The 25,548-nt window shown below is 39.3% G+C and overlaps 3 protein-coding genes across 4 annotated transcripts; 2 read left to right on the forward strand and 1 right to left on the reverse strand.

Moving 5' to 3' along the window:
- Positions 1 to 1,985: 1,985 nt before the first annotated feature.
- On the reverse strand, positions 1,986 to 2,655 carry LOC127756232 (late embryogenesis abundant protein D-34-like). Its single transcript, XM_052281628.1, has one exon. It carries the CDS (start codon positions 2,646 to 2,648, stop codon positions 1,986 to 1,988), a length of 663 nt encoding a protein of 220 aa, XP_052137588.1. The 5' UTR covers positions 2,649 to 2,655.
- A 9,633-nt stretch (positions 2,656 to 12,288) lies between these two features.
- On the forward strand, positions 12,289 to 15,388 carry LOC127758008 (phytoene synthase 2, chloroplastic). The gene is made up of 6 exons (XM_052283606.1): positions 12,289 to 12,746; positions 13,731 to 13,781; positions 13,897 to 14,069; positions 14,199 to 14,434; positions 14,714 to 14,906; positions 14,994 to 15,388. Exons 1-6 carry the CDS (start codon positions 12,356 to 12,358, stop codon positions 15,141 to 15,143), a joined length of 1,194 nt encoding a protein of 397 aa, XP_052139566.1. The 5' UTR covers positions 12,289 to 12,355; the 3' UTR covers positions 15,144 to 15,388.
- Positions 15,389 to 16,843: 1,455 nt separating this feature from the next.
- On the forward strand, positions 16,844 to 25,349 carry LOC127757787 (anaphase-promoting complex subunit 5). 2 transcript variants are annotated; one of them, XM_052283362.1, is made up of 20 exons: positions 16,844 to 17,086; positions 17,428 to 17,587; positions 17,697 to 17,812; positions 17,911 to 18,154; positions 18,899 to 18,998; positions 19,105 to 19,183; positions 19,287 to 19,372; positions 19,988 to 20,120; positions 20,233 to 20,265; positions 21,041 to 21,295; positions 21,684 to 21,761; positions 21,866 to 22,140; positions 22,503 to 22,562; positions 22,647 to 22,714; positions 22,811 to 22,916; positions 23,007 to 23,148; positions 23,637 to 23,735; positions 23,822 to 24,086; positions 24,345 to 24,412; positions 24,500 to 25,349. In XM_052283362.1, exons 1-20 carry the CDS (start codon positions 16,859 to 16,861, stop codon positions 24,653 to 24,655), a joined length of 2,751 nt encoding a protein of 916 aa, XP_052139322.1. In that variant the 5' UTR covers positions 16,844 to 16,858; the 3' UTR covers positions 24,656 to 25,349. The 2 variants fall into 2 exon arrangements, with proteins under 2 accessions (XP_052139322.1, XP_052139323.1); XM_052283363.1 differs by lacking the exons at positions 24,345 to 24,412; positions 24,500 to 25,349 and adding an exon at positions 23,244 to 23,317 and having other exon boundaries at positions 23,822 to 23,989.
- The last annotated feature ends 199 nt before the right edge of the window (positions 25,350 to 25,548 follow it).

Below are 25,548 nucleotides of genomic sequence, written 5' to 3' on the forward strand. Positions count from 1 at the left end.
TCGATCTATGGCTTGATTGCCGCTGTCCGTGCGTGCTAGCATGGGTTGTTCGGAGCGCATGGCCGTGGAGCACCTATATATGCTGCACGCACTCTGTGATCTGACGGCAATATTGAAGAAGAGTACAACAACAAATACTGGATCAAGAACTGGAATGATCGAGGCATTATTTGATCGTGCTGGGGAAGCCGCGAAGAACCCTAGGCACGCAGATCTGGCAGTTTTTCTCTCTTCGTTGGCGCCCGAGAAAGTGGAGAGATTGACATCCTTATTCACCACAGAAAATGGTTGTGTTAGGTTGTGTATATTCTTCGTGGATATAGAGGCCGGATTAATAAAAATCTATTATTAAAAAAAATGGTTACGTGATGCTTGATGGAAATCTTGAGGCTATCTACACATTGTTGTCTATTGTGCCAGCTTCAAATTCATCAGCAGCCGACGATGTATCAGCAGCAGCGGCAGCAGCAGGGAGAGAAACCCGACTCTTTTGCCAGGGGAGGATTCTGCAAGAAAAGCTGAAAAAACTGTTGCAGAAATACGCAGATCAACATTGCTGGGTAATGTGCATTCTAAATTACTGTAGAGAGAGTTCAATTATGACTTTTTTTCTCTCAACTCTTTAAGGCCATCCCCAATCCAGAAACCATCTACTAGTTTCCATACTTACCATGTCATATAGACACTATGCATAGAAACTATCTATCCAATGGATGGTGTTTTCAAATTAAATTCTCATCCGATCATCTATGTTCTCTCTTTTTATTCACCTATTATCTTGTTTTTATTCTTGGTTATTGTGTAGAGATGGTTTCTTACATGAGAAATGGTTTCTTCATTTTTTTTACATCTCTCCTCATTAACTCTCTTGCCATATCACATTTTTTTATGTAGCAATGTATTAAATGCTATGGACACTAGATGACATGGAGGGTTAGGATGGCCTAATCATATTGCCCGCCTTAATTAAATTGCAACTGACCATTTTAAGTGCAGGAACCAATATACGAGCTAGACGTCATCTGTTGGGTGAAGAAAGAAAATGTATCTCCTGCGTGCTACCACATCAATTTCTTGGCTTCCCCATGCGATTCAACCACATCGACGCCTGCACGCATGCTTTTCTTTGCTGAAATCTGGGGGTTAAATTCTTCAACCAAAGCAATCTGATGATGAATTCTGCTGCCCACTACCTGATTATAACACATACCATACATATCTAGGTGTGTTTACAATTAATTAATTGAACTTCTTCTCCCTTAATTTTCGTTTAGTCAACTGTATCAATTTGTTAATTAAGTTATGACAGATGCTTTAATTAACTTTGTTTTGCTCATATGCAGGGCGATGCTATTTGTATGAGCCTGATTTGAGCAGGATTGTGCACCCACCATCTGGAAATCATCAGGGTGCTGATTGCGCCAAAATTGAAGGCCTATTGGGGACTACTACATGTGTGAACCTCCAAGAACACTTCATCGTCGTCCTGTCGTTGACACCTTCATGCGACTTTAATTTAGGGTTGCTAGCTGAAAAAAATGTGCCGTAGATTGCTTTTATATTAGGCCCCTGTTGTTCTAGCCAGTTGATGTCTTTGCCCAATCGATTTCTGTAATTGCTCTCTGATATTTCCATCCTAATAATTACTACCTCATTTTTGGAAAAAAGTTTGATATTTTTTATGTAACAGTGAATATATTCCCATATATTATGAAGTATTTGTTTTGTATTAAAAAATGTTTCCATATGTTTTTATAAATTTGACCAAGAAAAAGGCGTATAATATGAAAACGGGGCAAGATTTTTCCCACACGTACAGTGCATTTCTAGATCAACTATATTAATCATCATACCATATTTTTTGCTGGTTCATACTCGACAGTACTACATAGAGAAATAGAGAAATAACAAGAGCGATACACCAACACAAAGCGTACAATAATACAGCTGATGAAAACTTGAAAAGTATGCGTACTACGCATGCATTAAACCATCCTCCCCTCGTTCATCTCCGCCGCCGCCGCCACCGCCTCCGCCACGCCCTTCCCGCCGCCGCCGCCGCGCCTGGCCGCGTTCCGCGCCGCGGCGGCCGCCACTCTGTCGGCGTCCTCCCTGGTGGCCACCTTGTCCGCCGGGAGCGCCTCCGCGGCGCCGCCCACCACGTCCTTCATCAGCGTCGTCGTGGTGGCCTTGTTCTCCCCGTCGTCACCGTCGGGGCGGCGCCTCATGTTCGCCTCGGCGGCCTGCTGCGCCGCGGCCGCGACGCCGCCGGGGACGACGCCGGCCAGCCCCGTGGCGCGCATCTCGGCGGCCTGCACCGCCGCGGCGTCGGCGAGGCCGACGGGCTCGTTGTCGTCGGATCCCGCCGCCAGTAGCGCCTCGCCGATGGTGACCGCGTCGGTGGTTTCCTCCTCCGCGCTCGGCACAGGCACGGTGAACTGCGCCATCACCTGCCCGCCGGCGGTGGCGGTGACGACGCGCTTGCCGGCGGCGGGGAGGTCGGCCTCGGTGACACGGAGGTCGCCGCCGCCGCCACCTTGGTCGGCGGCGACAGCCTTGTCGCGTTCGCGGCGAGCCTGGTGGTGGTCGGCGGCGGAGGGCGGGTAGACGTCGCCGGGGCGGATGGGCTGCGCTTGGGCGTCGCTCATGGCGGCGTACGAGTCGTCGACTAGCTTGGTGTGTTGGCGTGTGATCGAGCTAGCTGAAACTGAAATATATATACACGCGAAGCATAAATAATGTCATTAAGTAGTAATTAAAATGGTTACGACACGTCGCGTGAGACGAGAAGACGGTAGAGCGGCAAGAGTTGGCTGAACCTGACACGATACTCCTAAAGCATGCATGTCAACACTTGTCCAAGTTATACTCCTCCTGGAGAAACCTAACTGGGCTCCTTTCAATGGGATACGGGATTCTGTTTACGCTGTGTTTGGGAAAAGGGGTTGGGAACTTGGGAACCCTCCTCTTCCACACGTAAAACAATATATGTATTAACGTATAATTAATAAAATATTAGTTATTTTTTAAAAAAATAGATTAATATTGTTTTTAAAATAACTTTTGTATAGAAAATTTTTATAAAAAACATACCGTTTAATAGTTTGAGAATATGTGTATAGAAAACAAGAGGGATGAGTTAGAAAAGTCACATCTCTAATACTCCCTCCATCCCAAAATATAGTATAAGAGCTTAGAATCGGATGGAACATTTTCTAGTACTACGAGTTTGGACAGATATCCGGTTCTAAGTTTTTATATTTTAGGACAGAGGGAGTAGCTAATGCCTCGCGTTGCATCTCATCTCTATTATCTATCCTGTTCCAACGACACATTATATTGTCCTATAGTTTTTTTTCTTTAAAGGATTAAAATTTCATTGAATTATTTTCTACTCAAGCTTTTGGTTGTAGAATTTGGTAGGAAAATTTTCAAGCGAATCTTTTTTTCCTTCACCTTTTTAGAGGATTTTCCGATACATTCTGCAAGGCAGCAACCCACCGATTGAATTGCGTACCATCTAAAAGAATACTCTATTTAGCAGCATCTCTCTGTACAACACGGTGGGCCTCCCGTGCCATATGGGCTACTTTACTTGGACCCAAGGCCCATTTAATTGCTGGAGTACTCCAAATGCTGATCATTGAAGACTGCAGTTTTTCTTTTCTTGGACTAAGGAGTAGTTTTTCACCCCTTGTCAAACAAAATATACTTCCTCCATAAAAAAAAACAAACCTTTGATGAGGATGGTACATCTCCTAGTAAGCATCTATAACTTTTAAAAACTATCCACAAATATTAGTATTTCTAGAGTACTATTTTCCCAATCCAGTGCACTCTTATATTAATTTCCTATATTTATTTATTACTCACTGGTAAGTATATCGTAACCATGAACTTCCAGTGATATCAAAGTAATTGGACCTTAACTTTTATCTATACTAAACTCTTTAAATACTTAGGGACTATTCAGTTTGATACCATTTTCAACTATATCATTTTTTAACGCAGTTGTCAAAAATGTGTCACGTTTAGTTTGTTGCCAAACTTTAACAAATACATAAGAAATTCTGCTAAAATTTTAGCAATATTACTAATTTGCTAAAATTTTAGTAAGATTTATTTTGGCTACCCTTAAATTTGTGAATGGAGGAAGCAGCACGCTAGCTAGTCACAGATGTGCAGTACCTCGTACATTAATTGGATATTGTTGAGCATTAGCAAGGTGCAGTAAAATATACTAACAATATATACAAGATGATGATTAATACTAAAAAATGACATGCAAGATTGTGCTAGACTCGGTCTACGTGTACCCATAGGAGACAAGCTAGCTAGAAAAGGAAATGCTTGATTGAACTCCAGATGATTCCAATTAAGTGCTGATTAATTATTAAGCTCTCTCTACACCTTTTTACCAGACAGAGAGTTATGCATGCCTAACTAAACACAAATTATATGTTTGTTGGAGGCTTCAAGCATGGCATCTCGAAGGCTTGGATGCCGTGCTTACGTACGTGCATTTACATAATTTTATACAAGTTACTCTAATCATTTTAATTAAGCACCAACCTATGCAACTAGCTTAGTGCTAGCTGCTGCTAAGTGCTAATCAGTACGTACATTTGGAGATTTGGAGTGTACTAACTAATTCTTCATAGGTCTCTACGTCACCCACATACATGTACTGTACTATGGCATTCTCATCATCATGCATATCTTTTCATACGTATAATTAGTTAATGCAAATTAACATCGATATGACTTATTCTATTTTGATATATATAATCAATATTTTTGTTACTTGGTTTTTCTAAAACTATTTTAAATATGACATGTACTTTTTATATATTTACATGAAATTTTAAATAAAATAAATGATCAAAGTTAAAAAGTTAATTGCGTCCAATATTTATACATGATGGAGTACATTGCAATCGAGTACTCCATTCATCCTGAGTTTTGATTAAATGGGACAGATTTCAGCACTATGAATTTGAACAAACAACCTGTGTAGCTTTATAGTATTAAGACCTTGTTTAGATGGGACTAAAACTTTTAAGTCCCTATCATATCGGATGTTTGAACACTAATTATAAATATTAAACGTAGACTATTAATAAAACCCATCAATAATCTTGGACTAATTTGCGAGACGGATCTATTGAACCTAATTAATACATGATTAGCCTATATGATGTTACACTAAACATTCTCTAATTATATTAATTAGGCTTAAAAAAATTATCTCGCGAATTAGCTTTCATTTATGTAATTAGTTTTGTAAGTAGCCTATATTTAATACTATAAATTAGTGTCTAAATACATTAAGTCCTTAGATTCAAACACCACCTAAGATACAGTATATCTTATCTAATTAAAAATCTTTTACTACCTCCGTCCCATAATAAGTGTAGTCACGAGTTTCCGCGCCTAACTTTGATCGTCCGTCTTATTTAAATTTTTTTTATAATTAGCATTTTTATTGTTATGAGATGATAAAATATGAATAGTACTTTACTCGTGACGTATGTTTTTAATTTTTTTCAAAAAATTTTTAAATAAGATAAACGATCAAAGTTGGACGTGGAAAACCTAGGCTGTATTTGGGATAGTATTTTAGTACGGAATCGTAGCTGGCGATGAACGAAGAATCTGCAGATCAAATGGGCTTCCAGATCCTCGAACGCACCGTCCAAAGCTTTTGTCCCATCGACGTAGTACACGACTCAACTAGCTCTGATTATGTGCCACCTAATCACTCTTCATTAACTGGATGAAATGCTATTAATGGATAACTACTGATCACCAGCCAGTAGTGAGTTAATTATACTTTGGTCCACATTTTATTACTAAAATTTGACTTTGTGCCACCCTCTAACTAATATTTTCACTTTAGACTAGACAATATTACCTTTGTTATGGTTTAGACCACCCTAAGTTACTTTTTTAGTTGTATCTACCCTCTAATCTTGCGAAGAATAGTCTACATGTAAGTCGGGAAAATTATGGGTTTATAGGTGCCGATGCGGTTAAAGTCATCTATGTGCTCGAAAAAGTTTTGGGGTGGTTCAAAGTGAAACAAAGACAAATTAATCTAGTCCAAAGTGAAACGATGGTTTTAAAGGTAGCCAAAGCGAAACTTTGGTGATAAAAGGTGGCCCTAAATGCAAATTATCTCTATAGATATACATACACACTACGTATATATGTACTGTGAGCCAGCACTGGTGTCATGTCAGTACGCATGTCACGACTGGCATTTTCAATCTCTTCTAGTAGATCCTTTGTTTCGTCTCTTCATTCTCATCGATTCATCTACAATGATAAGCCGTGAAAAAATAACTAAGAAACCTAATTATTTATAGGGATTTTCTATCTATATTTTTAAGTGATAAAAATAAATATTAAAAAATAAACTATGATAAAAAATAAAGTTAAACTTTAATTGATAAATTAATAAACAAACGATGGAGCTGTAGTTTGTAAGGTAGAAAGGTTGCTTCAATGCCAATGGCACTTTGTCTCTCTGTGCATATAATTAGTGTCTTACTTTGTAATACTCTCTTTCGTCCCATAATAGTTGTCACTTTAGAATTTAAATTTATCTAAAAATACTTGTTTCTTTGGAGCGCTTTTTGTCACATCAATCATTTTCTATTCTACCTCTAACTGCCTTCTCACTCTCATTTATGTACTATTTAATAGAATATAATGTATTATAGTCTTTTCTTTTTCATAAACCTTAAGTTTTGCTAAACAACCTTAAAACGACAATAATTTTAGGACGGGGTAGTATATAAAAGGTGTTTATGCAAATGTATACTCCAAACACAAGGAATGGAGTAGTATTCAATTCGATGAACAGCTACCTAGTTTGTGGAGAAACCGGCCGATCGGCCAAATCAAAATTTAGGCCTATAATCTAGTGGTTACAAGAGCCTCCTAAGCACCTGAGGTCCTGTGTTCGACTTCCAATGGAAGCGAATTTTCCAGGATTTAATGGCGTCGTGCTTTCAGTGGTAGGCGACGTTTCCGTCGACAGCGAGACGCCTGTAGTGACTTCGTCAATCTCTCAAGGAAGATTTGCCGGCCCAGTCTTTGAAAATGCTTATAGGGGTAGGGTTTGCGTACATGCATTCATAGATGTGAGTGCGCGTACGTTGTGAGTGTCTGTGTTGTAATGTATAATTTAAAAAAAAATCAAAATTTCGTGGCCGTCGATTTAGGGCAGCACACTACGATATAATCCAAAAGAGAGAAAATGACACGCGTAGCTATCCTGTATACCCATCCTAGAAAAAGGACAAAATAAAAACCAAAAATAAAAATACTGCAAAAGGACCAAGTCTCAATTGAATACTGTGCCTTTTGTTTGGCGAGTGAACCGCTGTGCTACATACACGAGTGCATTCTGTGCGAAAAAGACATCCTATTGGCTTCTTTTTCTTATAGGCAGCGTGTAATTTTTTAAAAAATAATGTATGGCTGTGTGAAAGGCCATACAAATTAACAAAATTTTGTTCAAAAAGTTTGTACAGAAAAGTTCGTTCGTGTGTAGAAGGCTCCTCTAACGTAAAGTCAGAGAGACGTGGGTCACTGACGTGTGGGTGGGTCCCTCTAACATGTCAGAGGAGACTCATCCGTGTAGAAGACGCGCATGACAGAAAAGACCATACGGTAATAAATTGGCCACTAAAAAGATGCCTACGTGGCGAGTGGCATGGCCCATGGCCTCCTATGTGGACGAAAAGCAACTACAAGAAGGATGATGTTGTATTCCCTCGTTATTCGTAAAGAAAGTCGTTTTTGACAGCGACACGGTATCTAAAACACAACTTTGACTTCTTGTTTCTATAAAAATATTTATTGAAAAGTGATATATGTATGCTTTTATGAAAGTATTTTTCAAGATAAATCTATTCATATAATTTTTATATTTTCAAACTCAACAATTTGAGAGTTATTCATGATTTATATTTTCAAGGTTTGACTTAAACATTGTCCTAAACGACTTTCTTTACGAGTACGGAGGGAATATGCTAGCTTTGACTGACGTGGACACACGAGGCCAATCAGCGGCCAAACCCAAGCAAATTAAGCAGAAAATTACTCCCTCCATTTCTAACTAACTAATCATCATATATTTTTTGTAGGCTATTCTCGAATAATTATCATATTAATGCATAAAAATAAATAAAAATTGTTGCATGTATTCATGCACACAACCATTTACAAATAACGTGCAATTAATGTTTTGATATATTATTGACTAATTAAGAAGTAACGGGATGGTGTATACATCAAGTTTTTTTACAAAATTTAATGTAATATATTTCTTGTTTTAGGTACATATACTCGGTTATATAGTAATGTGATGATAAATTAGGAATGGATGGACTGAAAGAGAACATGGCATGATGGATGTGTTAATCGATCATCCTTATCCTTAATTATTGTCTCCAAGTATGTGCCTAGTTTAATCTACTAGCTAGCTAGGTCGGCCGAGTGGTAAAAAGACAAAGCCTTTGATGCGTTTTTACGTTGACAACTAGGTGGTAATTAAACTGTTGTTAACCTTGATAATAAACGCCGTCGATCGAAGACTAACAATTACAGTACAACTTCTCCTTGTTATACTCCCTTCGCTTCGGTGACGTCCACCACAAGAAGTCAAGAACGATTCGGTTATACTTTTACACTTCCAAACCATCACAAATATTTCAAGTGCTTAATTTTTTAAAAAATTTGTACACGTAGATTTACCTCAAGAAATAGTACTATAATATCACAACTCATTTAGATTTTACAAACTAACTTTGAAATAAACTAATGGACCAAATAACATTTAAAAGTTTGATCAAATCTTGTCCTTAATTAAACATAAAAACTTACTAAAAGAGTAGTAATGATCATTACTGTGCGCCTTCTTATTTTGTCCAAGTAATGAGAAACGTAGAGCGGGAGAACATATTATTGGGGCTACTTTGTTTAAGGTCCATCTTTTTTTTTATCTGTTAAGCTGATTTTGGTGACATTTTTCTCCTTTTTTCACATGGATTATTTAACACATTAAAACCACTGGTAAAAGTAGAATTATAAAAGTCGCCCTCAAAGAGTTTTTCGTATTATTTTGGTCATTTGTTTTCATTAATTTAATGCAAGTGTAATTTAATTGTGTAAAATGTGTATTAGCCATAAATAATTGAGGGTAATAAGTAGTGATTAATTTGTCGCTGTCAAGAAGGGGATCTAGCGCTCCGGATTCTCGTACCAGCTGCGAGTTGTCCTTTTGGCCTCAATTACTTGTTGATTTGTTCTTCTTCTACAGTACGTACCAAGGCTCTGTTTCTTTCAGCTTGGGATTATTATAATCCAGATTATTGGGAGTAAGCTGAAAGAAACAGACAACTTATTGAAGTAGCTTATTATAATCTGGAGCCCAGCTTATTATAATCTAATAAGCTCATTAGGTGAGCTTTTTTCAGATTATTGGATGAAAAATTACCCACCATGCCACCCCACTCCCTTTTTAGACTTATAAACCTAATAATCTATGCTCTAATAATCTAGGAAAGAAACAACTAACCGCTTATTCTACTATAGATTATAACAATCTAGCTTATATTAATCTGACTTAATAATCTAGATTATAATAATCTCAAATTGAAAGAAACATGGCCTAATTCTACTGTAATTACTAATTTAAGTAGCAGAGTATTGCATCATCAACTAATTAATTATCTTAACCATATGAAACCAAAAGAGCATAAGAGTCCGAGTGATCAAGACGCAATTATCGAGGTGATTAGACATATTAAGATGGATCAGCTGTACGTGCTTGCTTGATTAGGATTAGTAGTAATAAATCTGCAGCTTTCTGACGGCGACGGCGCCCTGTCTCCTTCACACAGTGACATGTATGCATACAGCACATGCAAGCTGCGTGGGGGAGATCGACCTCGATCTCTACTTAATTCAGATTAGTTGCTAATTAAGTTCGTCGTTATATAACTGTTAACGATGATGATTATCCAGAGACACTATACCATATATGTGCTCATTAGTTGGTCAATACACATACATACGGCACTTGTGAGCATGTTACTGCAAATCTTTGGTGATTGATTAAGTCAACCACATGGCAAACCTGAACAAATATATAAGCTATACCATTGTTTGGAGGGTTAATTGGAATTCAATCTAATTATTCACATTGTGTGGATGGATGGTAGTAATTATTCACATGGTTAATGAATCGGAGATATCCTACTGATAGCCTATGTATCAGCTCATACCATTTGTGGATGGATGTAGTAGCACACAAGGTAATACTTTGCCATATGCCATTTTGTTTTCTTTTTTTCATGAGCCATCCTATGGTTTCTTGAGAAATTTTATGGTCCAAAAAAAAATACCACTTCCTTCAGAGGAAGAAAAAAAATTAATGTTGAAAATTTGGTTGACAAGACAGAGCACCACATTTTTAGGCGTAGTATTTGGTACTGGTAGACAACGACTTTACTGGAGCCATCGTTTCCGAATACGTAACAACATACTTGCAAACGAAAAGTAATTTATAAATAAAACTTTTATATACGTGCTCTTAGCGATCAAAAATCAAAGGTTAAAAAATAAACTTCGATGAAAAACCTTAAAATCAGCTTTAAATTTAAGATTAAAAATTTAAATTTTGGAGCATAAGCGAAAAAATGAGCCCGTTATTATTTCTAATTCAAATTCTTCTAAAGTGATACTATGTCACACTAACAGACAGTAAAATTGAACACTCTTGTTTGTTCTTCTTAGGCTCGTTATTATTTTATACACTAGCTGTCATGTATATAACTGTGTATACTCTTAAGAATACCGAGCATCAAAATTGAACATAAGAATTACCTACGTATGTACTACGTACTCTTGAAATTATGTTACACTGACGTGAAATATAATATTTATATCGTGATAAATCATATGCAGAACCCCATCTAGTACCAGCTTGCGCCACTAGTAGATCGAAGATGAAGGTGATTGAGAGGCATGTAACATCTACCTTAGAAGGGACTATTTTGCCAATAAAAGCTATCATGCTTATCTAAGTCACAATAGATCAAAATTTTTAGTCACACCGTAGCAAGCATGAGAAAAAATGTGGCAACTTTAGGCGTGACAAAATGTATCTTGCAAAAAAAAGGGAAAGTACCCCTACCGTTTCATATTATAAGTCACTTAACCTCTTTCTTAATCGATTTTTTTAAGTTTGATCAAATTTATAGAAAAAAATTAGCAACATTTACAACACCAAATTAGTTTCATTAAATTTAATATTAAATATATTTTGATAATATGTTTGTTTTGTATTGAAAAATATTAGTATATTCTTTTATAAACTTATTTAAATTTAAACAAGTTTAACTAAGAAAATAAATCAAACGACTTATAATATATAATATAGATCGAAGGGAGGGAGTACTTCACTAGTAGCTAGTGGTAAATGAGATGTTAGAAGCGCCAATTTAAGATCAGGTACAATAGCATGCTATAAGCCAGCTATAAACATATTTTAAAGAGTTAAAGAAAGAGAGAGAAGAGCAGCAGGCTACAGATTTGTAGCCAGCTGCAGCACGGACTCCAAGACGTAATATGTGTATGACAGGTGAAACTATTTATTAATAGTATAGTAAGCAACTATTGTATAAATTGGCTATTATATTGGTTATAGATGATTTGACGCTAGTAGTGGGCTATATGGGCAGTCCCAACCCTCCACCTAGGATGGTGTCTATGGCATTAACTACATTGCCATGTAGGACTTTTAGCTTATGTGACACTATATTAATTAAGAGAGAGAGTGAATAGAGGAAGAGACTGGGTCTCATGCAAGACACAGCTTCAACACGAAAACCTATGCACTAGACACTATCAAGTTTTGTATTGGGAGATAATAGTGTCTTCATAGTAGATGAAGAATAAACATGATTGGTAGAGAAGAGAGATAATGTATTTATTAATAGTCCACCTTAAAAAACCATGGGTTGTAGAGTGTAGTTTCTGTTGTGATGTCTTATTGACATGGCACCATAGACACTGCATGTGGACACTATGGGTTGGGACTGCCCTAGTATTGAACTTGCTATAAGAAAACAAGTTAGTACTGTACCAGGCTGCGGCACCAGTAGATCTAAAGGTGATTGAGAGGCATGTGGCACGTCCACGTCACCCACCCCCCCCCAAACTCACTCACACTCACTCGGTGTCCAACCATTTAAACGCACCCCTCCTCCCACACGAACACACAACCCCAACCATTCGACCCGCGCAGCGAGCCCCAACCCCACATCGCCGCGCGCCCCCGATGGCGTCCTCCTCGTCGGCGGCGGCGCTCTGGACGGCGGCGCCCCACCCCCACGGCAGCTGCATCAGGATCCACGCCATCTTCCACCAGCGTCACCAGCGGAGGGGGAGGAGGCCGGTCGTCGTCGCCTCGTCGGTGAGGCCGCTGCAGGCCGCGAGCCTGGCGGTGGCCACGGCGCCGGTGGCCGTGGCGTCGAGGAGGACGGCGGCGGAGGAGGCCGTCTACGAGGTCGTGCTGCGGCAGGCGGCGCTGGTGGAGGAGGCCACCCACCGCCGCGGCGCGGGGGCGCCGCGGTGGGCGGAGGAGGACGCCGTCGACTGGGGCCTCCTCGGCGACGCCTACCACCGCTGCGGCGAGGTCTGCGCCGAGTACGCCAAGACCTTCTACCTAGGTCAGCCAACCCAACATTGACTAATCATTCAATTTTGTTTTTATCACCGTTATTACTTTATCATTTCACAGGTGAAAGCTAGCTACTATTCGTTTGCCACTACTACTCCCTAGCTTAGCTAGCGTCTCTTCCTTTTCTTGATTTGTTCATAGTACTGTATATGATAATTGTAGACCTACCCTTTCTCTATTTCTTTTTGGGTTCTTGGGTGGAATGGCTGGCTTGATAAAATTTTGCGACCCTTTTTGTGGTTCTAGGAGCCACATCTCACTTTCACTTTCTTGTACTTGTTGGTCTAAAAAGATTAGTTAATGCTGCAATTAGTTGGCTTTTACTAGGAATTGTAAGAGGGTGGTGTTAAAAGGTGATTAAAAAAAATCTATGAACATTCCTAGATTCCTATTACGTGTTAAGAAGATAAATATTCCTGCGTATAATTTATGGAATACTCCTTCTGATGGCAAAAATATATTAGCAGTAGCCAAACAACACCAGCCTGAGTGAGTGAGTGGCTCTCAGTGCTCTGAACAACTGTACATGTATATACAAATGTTTGCCGACTTCAGAGTAGGTAAGATAATGCACGTGGATGATAGATGCCATCCCAAGGAAATGATCCAACAAGCAGATGCGCAGATATGGTGATCTCTCTAGTGCACCACTGGCAATTTATAGATTTCTCTTCTTAATTAGGGTCAGGGATATGCTGGTTGGTAGTGGGTTTGTGGGTGATGTGAGGACGCATGGGCTTGATTGATGAATCCAGTAACCTTCTTGTTTTTTTTTAATCTTGCTTTCTGTATCACCGTGTTTCCACTTGGATCATCCCTGACCTGGTAAGGGACTCATTTTCTATTGCTATGAGGTCCTTTTGGGGACTAGCTCAAACTCTGATGTATGGTTGATACTTAGATTTTCTACGTAAAGTGGAATTTCACCTTGTGTAATTTCTCATGGTTTTTGTTTCCATCGTTTACATTTCAGGTACTCAGCTTATGACTCCTGAAAGGCGCAAAGCTGTCTGGGCAATCTATGGTATGGATTAGTTAACTATTCATTGATCTACCAGTTACTCTCACTTGTGAAAATTCAGATAACTTCAATTGTTTGTGGAATTTTTAATTCTTACCTTTGTTTTTGTCTTTGGCAGTATGGTGCAGAAGAACTGATGAACTGGTAGATGGCCCTAACTCGTCTTACATTACACCAAAGGCACTTGATCGATGGGAGAAGAGATTAGAAGATCTCTTCGAAGGCAGGCCATATGATATGTATGATGCAGCCCTCTCGGACACAGTGTCAAAGTTTCCAGTAGATATCCAGGTACAGCCAACAAAAAAGCTACTCTAAAAGCAGGATATGAAGTGCTTTTAAAAGTTATTAGTACACAGTAAATTGGTGACACGCATTTGTCTGATGTTTCTGCACCGTCGGGATCTCTTTTATTTACAGCCATTCAAAGACATGATTGAAGGAATGAGGCTTGACCTGTGGAAATCAAGGTATAGGAGCTTTGATGAGCTCTACCTCTACTGCTACTACGTTGCTGGCACGGTTGGTCTCATGACAGTACCGGTGATGGGGATTGCCCCCGACTCGAAGGCCTCAACCGAGAGCGTGTACAACGCTGCGCTAGCTCTTGGGATCGCCAACCAGCTGACGAATATTCTCAGAGACGTAGGCGAAGAGTAAGTACCAATGTGCTCACTACCAGCATGTTCTTTTTCTGAGTTAATAATTGCAGACTTTCACATGATAAATATGTAGTTTGACACCCAATATGTATTGCACAAACCATTTGCACTTTAAAGTCTAGTCCAAAATTGTGCCTAAACAGATGCCTTTCACATTAAAAATTTGAAGCGCACATAAGTTTAATTTAAGGCATATGTACCGATTTGTCGCTATTGAGATTAAGTTTTTTGGTTGATTGTGATGTAATATGTTTGTTGTGGATGGAATTTCAGCTCAAGGAGGGGAAGAATCTACCTTCCATTGGATGAATTGGCAGAGGCAGGTCTGACAGAAGAAGACATATTCAGAGGGAAAGTGACTGATAAATGGAGGAAGTTCATGAAGGGACAAATTCTGCGTGCCAGGTTATTCTTTGATGAGGCGGAGAAGGGCGTTGCGCATCTAGACTCTGCGAGTAGATGGCCGGTATGAGAGGCTACAAATTCTGCGGTTTTATGTTCCACAAATAAAATAAACCACTGAAATTTACCTTAATCGATTATTTTCTCGTAGGTTCTGGCATCTTTGTGGTTATACCGGCAGATCCTTGATGCTATCGAAGCAAACGACTACAACAACTTCACCAAGCGCGCGTATGTAAACAAGGCAAAGAAGCTGCTGTCTTTACCGGTCGCTTATGCAAGAGCGGCAGTTGCATCATGAACAATCACTAGATCAGATGCCTTATTATTTTTTTTCTTTCATTTTCTTTTCCTTTGATTTCGCACGATTTCTTGGCTGTTGTATATATTCAAGCAGCTACCTGTATGCCATAAGCCTGCCACAGTTTTTCTTTAGTTCAAGGGACTGATTTCAGGTCCCTCAATACTCAACTCTTGTTAGAAACAAATACAGAGGGGGTAAGCCCCACAGTTCAAGAAGCATATTACTCTTCATTTGTCTTCAAGAATTCAAGCTTTGCCTTTGTTACAAACATGCCACTGTTCAACCATACTGAATTGCTGATCTGAACATTGATTCTACTGTTCAGAGGTCAAAACTAGGAAAAAAGAGCCCCCAGAGTTTTCACATGTTGCTGCTATGTCAGCTGAAAGCATTTTTCATAAACAACCAGTCTTAATCTAAATCTCTTTCCTTATTATGATGTTTTACTAGGAAAGCAGAACCCCAAGAGTTTTCACATGTTGTTGTTATGTCAGATGATAAATAACCAGTCTTAGTCTGAAACTCCTTGCTGATTATGATGTTTAACAACATGATGATCTGAACAATGTGCTTACCATTTGGTGACTCTGTCATCCTCTGAACCTTGTTGAATGAGAACCACAATTTGGGTGTGGTCCAGTAACCACTAGACCTTTGGACTCAATTGTGGCAAATTGTCTCCTAGCAGCAGGAGATATGACTGGCTACTCTGCATCAATAAATCTTAGTAGTACATTCTTACTTCTGGTGAATATTGAGAACAGCAGATACTACTGGACAATGGCATGCAGATGACACTGCTGCTAGCTCTTGGCTAGGGTTCTTGTGGCTGGGAGGTGTCAGGATGGCCATTGCTTTCTTCCAGGCCACATCTCGCGATTCTGATGAGATTACCCGGAAATCAAAGCGCAGGTGTGAATTGGCATTGGTTTGCAGAACGAAAGATGACAAGAATTGCAATTTGCCTTCTTTTTTTTTTTTTAGATTCACATGAACCATGTGTTTAGTGCTATATAGTGTGTAAAGTAAATTGTAGTACTACTACTCAAGAATATACAATTTGCAATTTGCCTTCTCTTTTTTTCCCCTTTCCAATTCACATGAACCATATGTTACTTGAGCACATAAAATACTTCTGTTGGTCAAAATTTATTTACTTTTAGAAAAGAAAATACAGGGTGAAGTCCTCCACTTAGCACCTTTTGTCATGTGAAATAACAAGAACATATCGGACGAGTGTTTTTTTCACCTTCAACCTTTTTTTATTATTACTTCTCACAATGTGGAAAAAAAGTTCCTGGCCCATTTTCCAAAAGAGGCCTTTCACATCAAACTAGGATCGATTTTGGATGCAGACATTTCATAGGAGTCGTTCCATTTTCTGAATTAATTGAGAAAATAAAGATCTTGCGCCCCATATTAGAAAGCAGATCGAAATTAAAATGCAGCAGGAAATGAATGATATTAATAAAAGAAAGAAATGAACGCTGGCCCACATGTACGGCCCATTTACACGGGCCTGAATTCCCATGCAAAGCCAATAAGTTATTTCTGGCCCATAATGGGCCTGAATTTAGCGAGCAGGCCCACTAATTTTTTTGGGCCCATTTGTTCAATCCCCGCAAAAAGCCATAGACATTTTGCTCCGTCGCGAGCCAAGCGAATTCAAAACCCTCGTCTCCGGCGGCGGCGGCGACGGCGAGGCGGCGGAGATGAACGTGTTCGCGGGGGTGGGCGGGGGCGCGGCGGGGAAGGAGGCGGGGACGGTGGGCGGCGGGGCGCTGCTGGAGCTGACGCCGCACAAGCTGGCGCTGTGCCACCTCGTGCAGGTGTTCGCGCCGCCGCCGCAGGCCGGGGTCTCGGCCCCCGCGCTGCCCTTCCCCTTCGAGTCCGTCGCCCACCACAACCGCCTCGGCCTCTTCCTCTTCGCCCTCACCCGCGTAAGCATCGCCTCTCCTCCCTTCCCCCACCGCACGCCCGAAATGTCACTCCTGAACTGAGATGCTACACTTTGCTTGCTCTCTGAATTTAGCTGCTGCTGATGTGACCAAATAACCATTATAGCTTTAAAATCATCATCCATTTGCGGTTTGGTGTGATAGGCTGGTTGAGATTGATCGACTGCGTAGGCCATTCACTTGATCTGTTCCAAGTTCATGGAGGACACAAGTGTGACCAATTGCGCATTTTACTGTCACTACCTTTTAATATCTCCCCATTCTCAAGCTGGGTATAGCTTTCAGTTCACTCGTATGGATCTCCACTTACTTGTGCTTTGTAGTCGTGCGAGGATTTTCGGGAACCTCCACTGGAAGAGCTTCTAAGGCAGCTGAAGGCAGTTGATGCTTTGGTTAATGGCTGGCTCTGTGAGCAGCTTACAAGTACCCTTTCAGCGCTTACTTCACCGGATGATCTGTTCAACTTCTTTGATAAGCTACGAGGTAAGCTTTACTATATGGGTGGAGGTTTTGAGTCCTCAATACTTCATTCTTAGAGAAAGACTTCGAATTATAAACGGATATAGTTTATTTTTGCAATGGTTTCTGCCAGGCGTTCTGTCTGCGCCAGAAGGTGCAAATGTGGAAGACGAATTTCTGGATCCAAATAGTCAGCTTGGAGTTTTTCTTCGTTGCTGTATACTTTCCTTCAATACAATGACCTTTGAGGTGCTACAATCAGAGCAATCCATTTGCAAACATTTTTTTACTGTTGCCTTATTTTTATTATTTAGGGTACTAAGTGTTCTTGCTGAATCTTGTTGTAGGGTGTCTGCCATCTTTTGGCAAATCTTGTGGAGTATTGTAACTCCGCTGACACCTCATACGATTTGGCAGAAGATGAGGACTTCAACAGTGAAATGGAAATGAGCAACTTCATGGATACAAATATGCATGTTAGAGATGGTGTATTTGACAAATACAATCAAGGTTATGCCCCTAGGAGCCATATGGTAGACAGCTCGTCATCTCTAGTACATGCTCCAGCCTCACTCCATGATTTTGAGGAAGGTAAATCTGAACCCCAAAATCCCAAATACATAACCTGCTAGGCTGCTATTTCATCAATTTAGTGTGCATGAGGAATTATTTTAACACACCAAACAAGGAAAAAAAAGCGACACCAAGGTTTTTAGAATCACCCTCCACCAACAGAAGAATGAGATGTGATGACTAATGAGCACAAGAAAGATAAAGCTTACATAATTTGGAGTTTGGTCAGTTTCTTATGCTTCCTTTTTTGTCATATAATTATTTGGCAATAGTAATACCAATTCAACTCTGCGTTTCTTTCCCCCAATGCAATTCAATTCTGAAAAGTGAAGCATTTTCCACTTATGTTATTTCTGCCATTTGATTTACGATATTACAAAATGATCTGCGCACAGTTATCTGGATAAAAGTTTTTCTTTTGGTATATGTGCTGGTTAGTTACATGGAAAGGGATATAATAATTCTATAATGCATAAAACTTTTGAGTTATGAAAGAGTTTCAGATAATCACTTTTCCTCCTTCAATATTTTTCACTTCCCAACAGTTCAATTGCAGGGTGACTTTTGGATTGTGGAAATTACACACTTTTATACCATGGTCACGTTATTTGTATTGCTAAATATATTTTTCAATGATTTTCAATATCATTTATTTCTCAATGCTACATGCAATTTTATTTCTATGATCTATTTTTGTTTTATCAGGCTGCTGAAAAAGATCCATTTGTTCAAAAATATTTATGTCTTTATTTCTTTTGCTAGCTAATATGTTCAAGGCAGATGATAACCTGGGTCCAACTTGTCTGAGGTCAAGATGGCAATTAGAGGCATATCTTAACCAACAAGCTGATATTCTTGAGAAGTAAGAGTCATTTACCACATTTAATCAACTAATGCTACCACAAACTTGTCCTACTTCTTGAGAAGCACATGAAGCAGTGCCTTTAATAGCTCCTCTTTTGCTGCAGGGATCCTAGTTCGGTGCCTTTGAATTCATTTAATGCTACTATGAGTCAACTTCAGAAATTAGCTCCAGAGCTCCATCGTGTAAGTTATGAGCAGAGCAATACCTTAATCTTCTATGAATATGCAGAATTGTGAAGAGTTCCTTGTCACAATGGTTTATTTTGATCTATATTCTACCTGTCAGGTCCAATTTTTGCAGTATTTGAATGCTCTTACCCATGATGACTACGTTGCTGCATTAGATAATCTTCACCGCTATTTTGATTACAGGTCTGTACCAAACTGCCAATCATATGAAAGAGGGTGGGGGTTGTTGATGTTTTGGTCATATTTTTCCATGATTCTCTGGTACTATTTAACATTTAGTCATCAACTCATTGCTGGAGAGTGCTTGATGTTTTGACCACCTGTTCTATCCATTTACGATGATTGATGGCACATGTGTTTTAGTTATTGCCTCTGCACATGCATGGCAATTATAGTAGGGGTATTCCATGAATTAATACAGCAGGTGTATTCTATGAATTAAGTCATGTTAGTCTCTAGACTCTAGCATGTTTTCAGATGTCTATAAAGCAGTTTCTACTTTCTGCATTCAGCAATGCTGCAGTCTTTATTTCTTTATAATCAAGACGGATCAAAATTGGAATGGGATAATACAGCAAGTTTTGGAATCATGATATATCTGTCTAGACTTGTTGCTACATGTATTATATTTACTCAATGCTGCCACTAGCCCACCATGATTTTTTAAGAATCTTTTGTCGGCAAGCAAGAGTAAGCTATAAGCATATGTGATAGTGACATGTTGCATATGCTATGTTGAAAACTCAGAAGCAATTGTAAAATATGTTCTAACATAGTTAATTTATGTGGATGATGTAGTGCAGGGATGCAAGGACTTTTCAGTCGTACCGCGTCTCCATTCCAAGATATTATAGTTGGGAAGTATGAGAGTGCTTTGCTCTGCTTAGGTAACTTGCACTGTTATTTTGGACATCCGAAGAAAGCCTTAGAGGTAATGTAAGGTAGTTGGTTTTCTTTAATTTATTCCGCCTATTTATATTACTAGGACCATCTGTTTCAGTATTAAATATTGCTTATTGTCCTCTTGGATTTCTTTCTTCCAGGCATTCACAGAAGCAGTGCGTGTTTCCCAAATGGTCAGTCACAACTTGGTTTTTTCTCAAACTTGATTTTGTTTTACAATAAAAACGAGTTGATTGATTATTATAGCAAGGCTTCAGTCAGTGTCTATTCAGCAGGGTGCTGTACCCTTAATTCTTCTTATCTTTCATCCTGAGTTGAATGAACAAATTGAATTTCTTTCATGGTCAATGTTTAGTTTTAAGTGGTTGTACAATTCTCTGCAAATTTTGCACACATGCTTGCGCACTCAGCGCTATGTGCATACACACAAAACAAAACTGTCACCTGGTAGCACAACAAAACGAGATAAAGTTGAATTCTGTTTGGGAATTTGACACTTACCTTGCCCCCAAGTTTACCGTAACCTGGAAAAATGTAACCAGTTAATCACCGTGTTTTATCAATTATCATGCAGTATACAATCTCTTCATATGAAGTTCTCAGCAATGAAAATATATTCCACTTAATGTGTTCTCTTCCCTAGTTCTCGTTACTGCCAAGGTGGCTGAGGGTCTGAACGGGTATATCCAAACTGGTAGTTACTTAGGCGATTAAACTGATGTGCCAATTCCACGGCTTATCAGAATCAAATCGCCAAAGTCATATTACTGGATAGGAGTAAGAGATTGTGTATAAGTCAGCTACTATTTTTGGTACATGTTCTTGTACATATTAAACAAATTTCTGGTGTATTATACTACTATGTTTTAGGGTGTTATTTAAATATTAGTATGAGCTGAATGCTTCTCTTCAATTGGCTGTTTTAACACATGCTTCATTTTTTTCCAGAACAATGATGATTCATGCCTGGCCTATATATTAGGAGCTATTTCCAATCTGTTATCAAAGATAGGCATGTCAAGCACAGTTGGAACAATTGGTTCTCCTTATTCACTTGGAAATAACATCGGATTAGGCACACCGCTGTCCATTCAGCAACAGCTGCTTGTTCTTTTAAAGAGATCACTTAAGCGAGCTGATACCTTGAAACTTACAAGCTTGCTGTCCTTTGATCACCTTTCTCTTGCAAAATTTGTTCTGAAGGTAAGATCTCCATTTTGTTTCATTTGATTTTAAGACCTCTTTAATGCCTAGCAATGCTTAAGTTTCTTATTCATCTTCCTGCATGTGCATCTCATCCTAATAATGTCAGCTTTCAAATGTGGCAAAGTCTCTCTGTCCTATGGCATTTTTTTTAGATCAAAGATAATTCAATCCAGCTTGGTAAGAAAGCTTACAAAAACAGGTGTTCATTTACAGACTCAAATGGATAGCAAACTGGGGACTCCAGTTCTCGATAATTGTCTTGTGGCATTAGTGTTTTGATCTTGAAAATGTTATTGCTAGATGACTTTTAGTTCATGATATACTTAGTTTCGTGCATCCTTATTTATCTCTACTTTTGTCCTGACTGTAAACCTTGCCTTACCAGCATGTCCAAAGGCCTCTGGTGTCCTTTGGCCCTAATGCTTCCACAAAGCTTAGAACATGTCCTGCAGATGTCTGCAAGGTATGCTTAACCTACAATGTCCCCGATAATATTACACTCGGTCTCAACATAATGTCTATACATTTACTTCTAATATAACCTTTTGTCTTTCGGTTTTATTGCAGAATTTGAGATTAAGTTCACGTGTGTTGACTGACTTTGGCACAGATGGCTTATCAGCATCAAATGATAATGGTAGTTTTAGTACTTCATGGCTTAGGAATCTGTCTGCTGCTTCTAATTCTTGGTGTAGCAGCTCGAAAAAATCTGGAAAACTACTTACGAATGACTTCGACAATTTCCATTTTCATGCACAACCAAGTCCTATACCTGCATCAGTATTGCAATTAGCTGGCTCAGCTTATTTGCTGAGGGCCACTGCTTGGGAACACTACGGGAGGTACTGATCTGTTCTCTGTTAATGGCTTATAATGCTTATGACAAGAATCACAGCAACGAATGTGACCATGTGGGGTTTTTATACCTTTTCTTTCCCAGCCTGACACAATATCGTAATCCTGTGAGAAAAGAGGTGTTTGATAAGCAAGTAGCAAATCTCTTGCAAGATAGAAATGGCACAAGATACTTAGGTTGCACATTGTTGGGGTTATTGATACCAGTATAAAAACATCCCTACCTTTTATGCTTTGTTGGCAACTTGACTTATATTTGATTTTGTTTTGTGGTAAACTTCAGATTCATCTGTACCCTTCCTAGAATGCTAATGTATTTCCATCCATCTTTTGTTCACTGCCTTCACAGTGCTCCGATGGTTCGAATGAATTCGTTGGTCTATGCAACCTGCTTTGCTGATGCTGCAAGGTATCACATACAATATGTTTATGTATGCTGTAGCTGTTGTCAATCTGGATAGGATATATGATGGTATTGTATTTCTTCTTGCAGTTCATCAGAGCTGTCGCTAGCATATGTCAAGCTAATTCAGCATTTAGCAACTTTCAAAGGGTATTCAGGTAAGTTGCCACATGACCAAGATGTGTTATAGCCTCCAATTTTGTAAGCTCCCACTTGGCTACTTTATAGCCTTACATTCTCTTATTGATCTGAAGCGGCATTCTCTGCTCTCAAGCTTGCTGAAGAGAAGTTCCCGTTGTCAGCAAATTCACATATCCAGCTTCTTAAAATGCAATTATTGCACGAGCGTGCTCTGCATCGGTAAAAAGCTGTTTCTGCACTTTTTTTAATATTCTTTTAGTGGCTGCAGTCTACATCCATAATCTGATGTGTTATTATTGATCTATGTAGAGGACACCTGAAAGTTGCGCAACAGATCTGTGATGAGTTTGCTGTGTTGTCATCTTCTGTTAGTGGAGTCGACATTGAGCTGAAGACAGAAGCTAGGTTACGGCATGCTCGCACGCTTCTTGCCGCAAAACAATTTAGTCAGGTTCTTGGATTCATTTCTCATTATTACCTAAGCGACATTTTGTGCATCATTTCTTTGTCCTTTGATTAAGAAGCCTGTCAATCTTTGGTGTGCAGCTGGAGCTAAGGCGCTCCACGAGCTTCTATGTAGGTCGCTTGCCCAGTTGCCCTAGATGCCTAATCGCTGCTAGGTGTGCTTTTGTTTTGTTTTTTTGCGCGCCACTTTTTGTGACCTTTTTTTTGGAGGGGTCCTTTTGGATCCCTTGGTTGTACATATTTCTTTCTTCTTCTTAATGAAATGAAGCACAGTCCTCTTACGTTTTCGAGGGGAAAAAAAGCCTTTGCAAATGTGTCAACCTATATTCAAGCGCATTTACCCCCTTTTCCCTGTTCAAGTCCAGCCCCTCTTTGTCCATTACTTCAACCATTCTGCCTCCTGAATTTATTCAGATCATGCCCAAAAACTCACAAAAATAAATATTGCTCTAATACTTGTGTATCCTTGTGTAGGCAGCAAATGTGGCAAATTCTCTTTTCTCTACTTGCTACAAGTACAACATGCAGGTGGAGAATGCAAGTGTTCTTTTATTACTTGCAGAGATACAGAAAGTAAGAAAACACATTTTTTGGGAACTAGCATCTAATTATGTTGCAACGCCCACAAGCAAACTAATACTTTTCTTATTTTTTGCCAGAATTCTGACAATGCAGTCCTTGGGCTTCCTTACGCATTAGCTAGTCAATCATTCTGCAAATCATTTAACTTAGATCTGCTTGAAGCCTCGGCTACACTAACTCTTACTGAATTATGGCTGGCTCTTGGATCAACCCATGCAAAGAGGGCCTTGAGTCTTGTTTGCCAAAGCCTTCCAATGATCCTTGGTCATGGTGGACTTGAGCTGCGCGCTCGAGCTCACATAGTTCTTGCAAAATGCTATCTGTCCGATCCAAAATTCTCAGGTATATCCTAATCATGCTTTCGCATCACTGCAGTTCTGTCCCGCATCATTTTAGTTTTCATAACATGATCAACCTTTAGATATGCCAAATAGCACGTAACAAAATGTTGCTGTTGCTTTTTGTAAGCTTTTACTGAATGGTCAATTTACATGTCAGCCTGAATACATTTGTGATGTTACACGTCTTGAATCTGTGAGGCTTGTTAGTTTTTTCTTACTTTAGAAAAACCGGTTCCCCTTTGTCCTTTCATCATGGCAGTTTCCGAAGACCCTTCTGCTGTTCTAGATCCTCTGAACCAAGCTGCGGAAGATCTGGAGGTTTTGGAGGTGAGCTGCTGGACACTATTTCTGTTGATCCCTTGAAAAAAATGCATTTTAATTTAGAGCTGATCGAGTGAATTTTCTACTGTGTAGTACCACGAAATGGCGGCAGAAGCATACTACCTAAAGGCAATGGTCTACAACAATCTAGGAAAACTGGATGAGAGGGAGGAAGCTGCAGCTTCTTTCAAGGAGCACACACTCGCCCTTGAAAACCCATATAACGAAGAGGATTCACTTGCTTGCTGATACTATCAACTGAAATGGCAAGCTCAGCTCCCGTTTGTCCAGCAGAATGCCTTGCTGAGAAGAAGAAAGCGGCGTCAGCAGATCGGTGGTGCATCCATGGATGATTGATCAGTCTACATATGCCCCCTGTGCATGCATTGGTTGCATTACGAGCCCAACCAAATGGCTACATGGAAAGTCGGAAACGATCAGCATCTGATGTTAATTTGCTAGCTGCTGCAATCCAATCGCACTTTCATTTTCATCCTTTTTCTTTTTGCCAAGCTACTACTGTACATACATGCCATGGTTTGGTTTGATAATTTGACAAGATATGATGGCCATGGCTACTGTCCTGCTGACAACTACTGGACATATATATGCGTGTTGATGATGTTCTTGTACGTTTCGTACCTTTTGTTAGTGGCACATGCTTATATTATGCGTTACGCTCATGTAAATATTTTCGATCCATACATATATATATTCTCGATCGCTACTTTCCTTTCTGTCTCAATACCGAACTGATGTTATAAGAAAGAACAGATGTTGAAGTAGTGGTTGTAGTTTCATTGAAGTAAATGCCATGATTTATTCTATTATCTTAAAAAAAAAAACAGATGTTGGAGTAAACTCTCGAAGCCTGTTCGCTACCAAAACTTAAATTTTAGAATTGATTTTGAGTTTTTTTTTTTATTTACTTGTAAACTGTGAAGAACACCGATATAAAAGTTTTGAACAAAATTATTTTACTTACTAACTTAGCTTATTTTTCAACGGTTTATCAACCGTAGATTAAACGATCATAGCGGAAGTAAATTGATCAAAAGTTAATCGTATTCTCATAGTTTTCATTTCTTAACCATTTTATTGCTTTTGTAGTAAATGGGCTAGAGATCCAAATTATACTTAGT

Source organism: Oryza glaberrima, chromosome 12 (genome assembly GCF_000147395.1).
Source record: "Oryza glaberrima chromosome 12, OglaRS2, whole genome shotgun sequence".
NCBI classification, from domain to species: Eukaryota; Viridiplantae; Streptophyta; class Magnoliopsida; order Poales; family Poaceae; genus Oryza; species Oryza glaberrima.